At 41.5% G+C, this 10,132-nt stretch overlaps 1 protein-coding gene across 2 annotated transcripts in view; it reads left to right on the top strand.

The window, feature by feature from the left end:
• The window catches only part of Fbxw8 (F-box and WD repeat domain containing 8), a 105,002-nt gene that overhangs the window by 368 nt on the left and 94,502 nt on the right, over positions 1–10,132 (top strand). The window contains exons 2-3 of one of the 2 annotated variants that reach the window (XM_005396550.2): positions 5–105; positions 9,983–10,087. In XM_005396550.2, the coding sequence (XP_005396607.1) occupies positions 5–105; positions 9,983–10,087 (206 nt within the window). Of the gene's footprint in view, positions 1–4; positions 106–9,982; positions 10,088–10,132 lie in introns of those variants that run through there. The other variant, XM_013520439.1, reaches the window with a different exon arrangement.

Genomic DNA, 10,132 nt, shown 5'->3' with positions numbered 1-10,132 from the left:
AGCCGGGCCGTGAGGCCGGAAGCTGCGAGCCGCTCCCGCTCCCCTCCGGTCCGGGACGGCGCGGCGGGCGGGGAGCAGCTGGTGGACCAGCTCATCCGCGACCTGGTGAGTGGCGGTGCCCTGCCGCCGAGCCCCGGCCGGCCCCCGCCCCCGGAATGAACCCCTGGGGAACCTGGAAAGTAACTTTCTGTGCGGCGCAGCGGCGGGGGCGGGATAGGCGTATACACACCCACGTTTGTGCATGCGTTAGGGTCTCGACAGACTGCTTTTCAGCCGGGGACTGTTCTGTCCCCCAGATTTGGTGTCTGCAGAGATTTTGGATGACTCAGTGGGTGGGTGTGTGTATGCAGTCGCGCGCTATTGGGCATACAGGAGTAGGAGATACTCGAGAGCGTCCTTCGGGACAGACATACCAAAAATTACCCACCCAAATGTCGTAAGTATGAGTGAGTTTGAGCAATCCTGTTCTAGAAAGATACCTAAACTTTTAACAAAGGTTGTCTTGGGAGAGGAGAGCCCAGGCAACAGAGAAGTTAAACTTTTCTCTGTATACTGTTGGTGTTAATTTTTCTATTTGCACATACTCAAAAAATAAAGCAGAGGGAGAAGGAAGTGGAGAAACTTTGACTCCTTCGAGAGAGTAGCCATAGGATGGGTAGTAGTTCTTATCTTTTCCGGATCTTCTAGAGGAAGTTGGAGATCTTTTCCATAAAAATAACCCCTGTCAAAAACAAACAAAAAAAACCCCCTGTCATTAAGTGGGAAGAATCAACATTATTTGATAGGATCCATGACTCCCAGATTAAGAATTAGGAGAGGACAGCAGACCTTAATGACTTGATTTTAATTAGGATTAAAGAAAATTTCTATAACTTTCCAATTGGGGATGACTCTGTAAGTGGAAGTTGTTTCAAGACATAATGGCTCATTATTTATATCATGTGTGGTTTTATTCAAATAATGTTAATAGCTTCTAAGTTGAGTTTTTTAACTACACCTCTTTTCCTGTGCTCTGCCTTAATTCTAACAACAGTCCCTTGTGGGGGGTGTTACTTCTCCTTTTATAGATGAACAGACTTAAAGGAAGTTTTTGTGATTTGTCCAACGTTATCCAGCTGATAAACACTGGGCATTGAATTATTGAATTTTAATCCGGATTTCTTTTTGTTTTCTTTTTCTGTCTGTCGCTGTCTCTGTCTCCTCTCTTGAGATATGGTCTTGCTATTGTGCCCAGGTTGACCTCAGAGTAAGAATCCTCCTGCTTCAGCCTCCCAAGTAGGTGAGATTATAGGCACATACCACATGCTCATCTTAGGTCTTCTAAACTTTGAATGTCACCAAGTGAAACTTGAGTTGGCATAAAAATCACCTGCAACCTTGTTGAAATACACGTTCTGGGTCTTCCCCAGACCTGCTGAATCAGTTGCTGGGCAGAGGGCAGCTTCCAGATGTTTGGAAATTGAGATGTTGTTTTTACTTTATTCCTTTGGACCTTGAATCCTGATCTAGCTAGTTTTCTAGCAGTAACACTCAGGCATTGATGCCAATAATAGTGAAGAAGTGTATAAAATACCCTAAAAATGACACTAGGGGAGGGCCCAGGGAGCACAGCAGATCCAGGTTTTATATGTACAGTAGTTGGAAAAAGCCTGTCCTGTCTCCCTGGAATTCACGTTAGTGGACTTCTCTGACCCTTTCAGAATCGCCACTTTCAGTACTACTAGGCTCTAGCGTGAGTAGCGTCCAACCTTGGGGCACCACTAATTTGTTAAAACACTTTGTAGTAAGGCTGGGTATGGTGGCCCATCCATACCTGTAATCCCACAATTTGAGAGGCTGAAGCGAGAGGATCACAAATTGAAGGTCTGCCTGGGCTTCATAGTGAGACCCTATTTTAAAAACAAAACACTTTCATCCCCCTCTCTCCACTAACCCAGACTCTTTGGAGATAGTGAGCCACCTGAGTACAGTTGCATGTGTTTCTTTCTTTAGTTGGTGACTGTGATCCACAGTTGGTTGGTCATGTTTTTTATTCAGATCTCTTGGCTGCAGAGGGCAAGCACCCTACTCAAACTGGCTTAAAAAATCCAAACTGGAATCTGTTAATTCATATGATTGAAAAGTCCAAGTGCTGATACTTGTTTGGGTGCTTACGTAGTATAACTAGAAGTCTTTTTTTTAGTCCTGATTTCCTTTCGTTGTCTTCATTCACAGCAGGATCCTCTTCTTGGGGGCAAAGTGGCTACCAACAACTGTAGTCTTATGTGCTGTCAACTTAGCAGCACAGGGGAAAGAGACCAGCGCCTGTGCTTTGTGCAGCTAAATTCATGAACCTGAGCTCTTATTGGTCCAGATTAGGTCATGTGACTGATTTTTAGTCAATCACTGATTTAAATTGTCCAGATTCATAGCCAGTCCCCATTTCTGGAGAGAAGTGTCGGGTGTGCCTCACTTAAGCCATCTTGAATAAAAGTGGGGGGTAGAGTGGTTTCCTAAAAGAAGAGTAGATATTATAGGAAATTGCTACATCACAGGTGTCCGCTTTAGGTGGCTGTTTGAAGCAGCACAGACTGTGAGAATGTATTTCCTGTTCATTCAGCATACACTATATATTTACTGATGAGCAAGGTGCTGGGGTACCTGCAGTAAATAGAATGAATATAGTTCCTGTCCTCAGAGAGTTTCTGTTTTTTTGTCTGAAAGAATGACATTAACAGAAGCAGGAAGCCTTTGTTTTGGTGCTGGGTTTTGGAGTTGGTAGACCTGGGGCAGATTCAGACTGTTGCTGACTAGTTCTTCTCCTGTTGTGGTGAAGTCTTACATTGGCTTACTTGGAGTGGCTTCCCCTTCCTCTTTGCTGTCTTTTGCCTTCTTTGTAAAGCTTAGCTTAAATTCCTCTGTTCTTCTTCTCTCCAGCCCCAATTTTTCTTCCCTTAAATAAAAAGTTTTTATTGTCAGTACCATGGATTTTTCTGTCTTCCTGAATTAGCAGGCCTCTGCTTGGGTGCATTTTGCAGCGATCTGTGTGAATACATATTAGAAAAACTTGTAACTTAGGTCATGTCTTCCCTGGAAGTTCTGCTGGTGAAGCGACTGGGCTTCATTCATTTATTCCACAATGTTCACTAAGTGGCTTCTTAGTACTAGGCACTCTTCTAGGCACTGAGAATACAGAAGTAAACAAGACAAAAAAAAAAAAAAATCTTGTGTTCCTTTTATAACTTACATGCTGGGGAAGAGGGAGCTGCACAATGGACAGATAATTGCCAGATAACAAATGTTCTGGAGAAAAAGCAGGTAGGACGGATAGAGTGTGTCTGTGCCATAGGAGAAGGTGCAGTTTTCAATAGTGCTATCCAACAAGGCCTTTCTGGGCAGGTCACATTTCAGGGAAAGGGGAGGGGACTCCAGGCAGAGACAGCACATGCAAAAGTTATTTGGTGGCCAAGTCCAGCAGCCTGTAGGCATGCAACCTGAGGGCTCACACAATCTCTGTGTGCAGAAGGACCCTCTACTTGGTTTTATGTTCTACTGTTGTCTTGAAATTCTTAATCATTTTTGACCAAGGGCCTCCTCCTCTTTTTTTTTTTTTTTTTTTTTTTTGTCACACTGGGCCATACGAATTATGTAGCTAACACTGATGGTGGAATTGTTCTTGTAGTGTTTGGAACTTTTGGCCAAACAAATCCACCCCCATGCGTAGTACCCATCTGGTACCTGAAGCTTCTGATTAGTTAGGATCACCTCCTCCCTAACTGTCCTTGCTGTATTCTGAAGCTCTGATCCTATTTAGACAGCAAAGGAGCTTTGAAAGAAGAGGTCCAGCCTGTTTTGCTCCACACTGACTTCCTTCACAGCCATACCCAGCCTTCTGGGATCCCCAGCACTAGTTCCCCTAGACCAGTAGTGGTGAACCTATGGCGCGTGTGCTACAGTAGTGGGCTATTTGTATCATTGAAAGCTCTAAAGCATTCACCATCACTGCCCTAGTACTTTAGATTGACATTTAAGAATTTGCCTCAAAGTTGAAAAGCCTATTCCTATAAACAAAAACTTTAGACAAGGTAAGCTGGGCATGTTGGTATACACCTGTGAATGTGTAATCCCAGCTCTTTGGATAACTGAGAAAAAAGAATCATATGTTCAAAGACAATTTAGCAAGACCCTGTCTCAAAATAGGAAATAAAAAGGATTGGGGTTATATAACTCAGTGCTCTCTGGCTTCAGTCCCCAGTATCATACCAAAAAAAAAAAAAAAAAATCAAATCTCATGGACATTTATTAGACATTTACCATAACATGTGCAAGACACTGGGCTGATTAGATTCTGTAGTGTTATAGTCCAGTCATATCATCTGTATGTGCAATCAGCGAATATGTATTGAATACCTTTTGCTCTTGTAGCTAGGCATTGGGAGGAGGTTCAACATTAAGAGATAAATTGGCTTTTGCCTTATTCCTTGGGAGCTTAACCTCTATAGCACTGTTTCTTTGGAGAAACGATTTCCAAGTTCTAAATAGCTGACTTACTAATGAACTGTGGAATACCTTAGGGAACTATCTATATTGCTTCTTCTAGTCTCCTGTATTTATTGTTTTACGAGAGAATGAGTTATCTGTGTAAAAGATTCTAGCTCTTTGAATGTAGATGCCTTTTCTTATACATTTGCTAATAGCACTTGCCCTCCCCCAGAATTGGGCATGGCCTTGAATTCAGACAGTGTTTTGAACATAAATCATCTTATTTAAAAATGTGCTGTGTGCTTACTATAGAAATATTTAGGAAATTCAGAAGAATAGAAAACAGAAATCTCCTATAATGGCATTGCCTAGAGGCTACCATTGTTCACATTCCTGATAATCATTTTTCATTTGTACACATAAAAATATATGGTTTGAGACAAAATGAGTACCTGTTTATTTTGAGAGTGTTTCAGACTCACCCCTCCCCCAATCAACCAATTCTTTTCCCTCTCAAAGAAGATAAAGGTGAAACTGGAACCTCTCTTTTCCTTCTGATTGAACTGGACCCCTCTGCTCAGCTTTTGCATTATGTGGAGCGCTGAGATAAACTCCTTTAGAAAACAGCCTCCTTTCCATCTCTGATTGGGTAGAAATGTTATTGCAAATCTCTCATTTGAACCCCAGGCACTTTTTCGCAACTTCTCAAAACATCACATAGAGAGCTCTTTCTGTTGTTTGCCCTGGAGATATACATTGTGAACAAAAACCGTAAGTCAGTTTCTTCACTTTGTACTGATTTGGCTCTTAGTAATTATCCCTTCTTCTATTAAACAAGAGAAGACAGATTAAATTTCTAACAGTAAGGCACAAAACCAATCCATTTACAGAATTAGTCTTACATTAGCACATAGGAGTACAAATCAGCCTCCCTGGGGATGGATCTATTTACAATTTATCTCAGCATTTTTGGAGTAAGTCCAGTAGACTTTGGGAAAATCTAGTATTCACTGACCTTAAATTAACAAAAGTAACGTGACCCTTTTGTGTATTTTTTCCCCTTGATTAAGAAAGAAGGGGTGGGTTTTCCTTTTTTAATAACCACCTATGACTTAGGGTTGTGGTTTTTAACTTTTAACGTGCACAAGGAACCTTTGAGAAAATAATGCTTGAGCCCCCTCCAGTGGAATTTTGGCGCAAGGGTCCGGGTGGGGCTCAGGCCATTAAAAAAAACCAAACACTCCATGGGTGACTTTGATGGTATTAAGGACAAGTCACTAAAAATGGTAGAGAATATTTGTGCTGTTGTCAAAGTATTAAAAACCAAGTTGTATGCCATCAAAAAGATGCTTTTCCTTAAATTTAAAGGGAAGTAAATTCTTTGAATTTATTGGTCTTCTAGAGCATACATTTGGCAAGACTCATATTGCTGGGAACACAATTATTTCCTAAACAGTACAATCACATTGATTTTTAAAAATAGTATAACTAAACTTTCTTGTATTAACAGTGTCTTTAAATTCTTCCTTTTTAGCCTATGTTTCTGATATGCCGGGTTATCCATTTTCATGTTTTCAAGTCAGTGTCAATGTAGAGTTGGGTTACTGTGACTCACAAGTTTTTAGATGGCTGTTTGCCTCACCATGGTTTAAGTAGATAGCGGATAGTATTCATTAGATAACAAGGAATTTCTCTGCACTCTGGTAGCAGTGGAAATTTTGATTTGGGAAACACTGAATCTGAGTGCTTAAAGCACTGTGCTGCAGCCCTTAGGCTTTATATGTTTACCAGGCTGCAGCTTTTGTCGAGGATGTGGCTTGAAAGTCTTGTCAAGGTGTGCGTACCTGTAAAGAGTTATATTTTCAACCACACAGTCAAACATGCTGTTAATCTTTGTAAGGTGTTTCCCAAATGGTATGTCACTAGAAATAACAAACTGAAGTTTATAAATCATTTACATCACCTTTAATTTACTCTACTTGTTTGGTTGGTATAATGACATTACTCTTGAGTACTGCATTTCAGTATTAGTGGAATAGAGGAGGAGAGGAAAGTAGGCTACGTAAACTAAAGTCTTTGGACTTGCGCATAAGAACCTTTGGCAATGTATTGAGTACAAGACCACCATGGGTCATTTCTGTTGCTTCACAAAAAGGGTTGGCCTTTCTGCAAAATAGACCCTGAGACTGAGATTTGATTTTAGGTGTTTTAGTGGGCTGGCCTTGCAGAAAGGTCCAGATTGAGGCAAGGGGCCCAGGCATGTGCCTGGGCATGGACTAGTTACTGTATACAGACTGCCCTCTGGGAGAGCATGCAGCTTTGATGAAGCCACTTGTTTGGCCAAGGTGAGTGTCTAGGAAGGGACTCAGCAGTGAGCAGGCAGCATCCTCCTCTGGGAAAGAGAGTTTCAGACCTAAAGGGCAAATGTGAGTGACCCTACTACAGAGCCATTGGATGGATGTCTTGGCACAATTGTTCCAAAACATATGCAGCATGAAACTTCACAATTTGGTGACCCAACCTTGTGAGACTATCTGTTTCTTAAGATATTTGGTATATTGGTTTGCTTTTCTTTATTTGATATATTGGTTTCTTTTTTCTTCCTTTTATTCCCCAATTGGTAGCAACAAGGAAGATCATCGCATGAAAACCTGAGACTTGAACTGTTTGGGGTTGAAGATTGTAATCATTTTAGAGTTTAGTTATAATTCTGAGAGCACACTGATTTTAAAAAAATTTGGCTCTGGAATGTTGGTGTTCACATGAGTGGAGTTCAGTGCTTTGAATAGTCATTGCCCTATAGAACAGTGTGCATTTTCACAGTGAAACCAGTGTGGCATCTCAGACTGTCAGCATGTTGGTCATAATACCACTGACTGGTCATTTGCAGCCTGGTGGGCTGTAACCTTTTCATTCTTCATGTACCAGAGCAAAGCCTTCATGAGTGATTAGAGAGGAATACTCCTTTAAAGTTGTTGATTATTTTTAAGTCTTCTTGGAGAAGTTTCTTTGTGTGTATACTTCCAGTGTTTAGACTCTGAAGTGACTTAGTCCTTGCTTTACCACCCCCTTGCTACCATTATTACTGACTGTCATCTGGTATGATGAAAAGTATACTGTGTAAACAGTATGTGTAAAAAACAAGCTGATTTAGGAGTACCACAGGAGGTGAGCCAAATTAACAAATATTTGAAGAAGGAAAAGAGAGCTGGAGTGGCTCTTGAAAGAATATAGCTATATTCATGATCCATTATTGGCTACTCGGCCTTGCTACTTGTGCTGAGCCTTTTCTATGTGTTACCTCATTTTATTCTTAATAGCTTACCCATTTTGTAGGGTGGTTATAGTTTATCTGTTTAACAGATGAGGATGTTCAGATGCATTTGCCTTTCTCTGACTCTCCAGGGAGTGTACATACCAGAGAAGATGGTGGCATGATTGGGATTATACAAAGAGAGAAGTGCTGCATTCCAGAAGGAGGACAGAGACTAGAGAATAGGCCAGTTGAATGGCATAAGGTGAAAGGCTTCTGGCATCAGAGGTGTGACTTTTCTATATGAGAAAAAAATGATGATGTCTCATGCCTCATCAGAGTTGTATCAAGTCCAGAAACTAGTTCATTGTGCGTCCTGAGTGGGACGTATTAAAGAAAGAAAGACCTGGCAAGTTGCTAAAGGAGATGTCAGTTGAGTGAGTGCATGCTTTTTCCTGCCTTTGTTCTGGCTATGTGAGGTTAAGAAACATTTTTCTGTTTGTTTACAAGTGGGGGAAGCAGGCCTTTCCATTTCACTATGGTCAGAATAATCCAAAAGAAATAGCAGGAGAAAGTCCAGGGTTGCAGGTGGTAATCTGTCTTACCTAACCAGCAGTGACTCCCTCCAGTGTGGTGTTGAGGATTCTCCAGTTGTCTCTGGCTGAGAGTAATCCCAGTTTTGGGGCAGGGTCTCAGTATGTAGTCTAGGCTGGCTTTGAACTCACTGTGTAGCCCAGGCTGTCCTGGATCCCATAGTAATCCTCCTGCCTCAGACTCCCAAATGCTGGGATTAAAGGCCTGAAGCACCATGCTGGACCTCTTTTGCTGATGATTGAATCCAGTTAGTTGTGTGTGTATGTGTGAGAGGGACCTCACCCAACGTTAGACCATTAACTTTCTAATGTTTTTTTAGGCAGGGACCTATGCCTTGCAATTACCATTGCAGATTGTTTTCCTTTTCCCCCTGCATGGCCAGTATTTCTGTCCTAATTTAACATTCAGTTCCTTCTTTTCCCACAGAGAAGTGTCAACTCTCATTTTTCCCCCCTTGAGAGACCCTTTTTGGCCCTCATACTTCTTCTTGTATTGTTTTTGTAGTTAAACACTACATTTCTTTCTTATGCTCCAGATTCTCCTTTAGCCCTGAGGCTCTTAGATGAACAGAAATATGATTCCAGAACAGTCTTTGTTCTGAACGTTGATGGGGTCCAAATCAGTGCTCTAAATCAGAGTCTAAATCCCTTAACAATCCTGAGACTATTTTCTGAAACTACAGCCTTGCAGTACATAAAACTCATGTGTTTGGTGAATTAACAATTTGCTCGCAACCAGTAAGTCATTGATGTCAGCCAAAGCTTATTAAAAATGGATTTTATTAAGAGAGTTCTGTTGGGACAAAGAGCACAGCTTTCCCTGGTTTTGCAGAAGCATATAACATAGCAAGTGTTGGCAGGTGGTTTTGTGAACAGGCAGAGGGGTACACATGCACAGTTGGCTTTTCTCTGTTTTGTGCTCATATTCCTTTGTGTTACTAGGATCATCATGACAGCCTTATCCGTCAGCTGAAGCCTGTTACCTCATCTCTAATTGCTTATCCAAAGGCAGGCAAGCTCTCATTTCTCCACATTAATAAATGACACTGAAGAACTGCTTTGTTTGCACTGGCTCACTCAGGTTAACCAGTGTAAGCCCCTGAGAGCATTAGGAAACCTCAAGGAAAAGTGGTGTTCACCTTGATCCAGAGCTGCCTTCCAGTTGTTTTCTTTTTGCTCATGTTCTCTACCCTCGTCTTTCCCTAATGATGAGAACACTTTAGTGACCTAGGTCAGCATTTCTGGAGCTGGGCTTACTTACTCCCCTTACTTGGTGGGGAGTAATAGTTGTCCTGCGAGGAGGGGTGGCCTCGCTGATTTCCAGGCTCATGTTTTGTTCCACTTTGCTGCTCGTCTATCCTGAAAATCAGGAGACTATGCCCAAACCTTTCCACTAATTCCTGTTGTGTGTCCTGGGATATAAGATAGCACTCCTGCTTTCCCTTTTTGGAGCATTACAGGAAACTGTAATGTGGATTTCACAAGTAAATGTGAGGAGTTTAGTTTGTGGGAGTCAGAGTTGAGAGTGTCTGGTGACTTTTGAATTAGTTGTATGACTCCTTTGAGAACTCATGATAGCATTTCCTCCTGGGAAATATCTGTCACTTAAAGGGGCTGCAAATATGAATTATTTCCACATCTCAAAATTGTAAGTGTATTTCTTTTTTTTCCTCAGAATGAAATGGATGACGTGCCCTTCTTTGATGTCCAACTGCCTTATGAATTGGCAATCAATATATTTCAGTATCTGGACAGGAAAGATCTAGGAAGGTGTGCGCAGGTAAGGCATCATTAAATGGTCAAGATTTTTCTAAATGTGTGGTTA

This window comes from Chinchilla lanigera, unplaced genomic scaffold, assembly GCF_000276665.1.
Source record: "Chinchilla lanigera isolate Chin_1 unplaced genomic scaffold, ChiLan1.0 scaffold00054, whole genome shotgun sequence".
NCBI classification, from domain to species: domain Eukaryota; kingdom Metazoa; phylum Chordata; class Mammalia; order Rodentia; family Chinchillidae; genus Chinchilla; species Chinchilla lanigera.
This window is presented reverse-complemented; position numbering and strand designations above follow the sequence as displayed.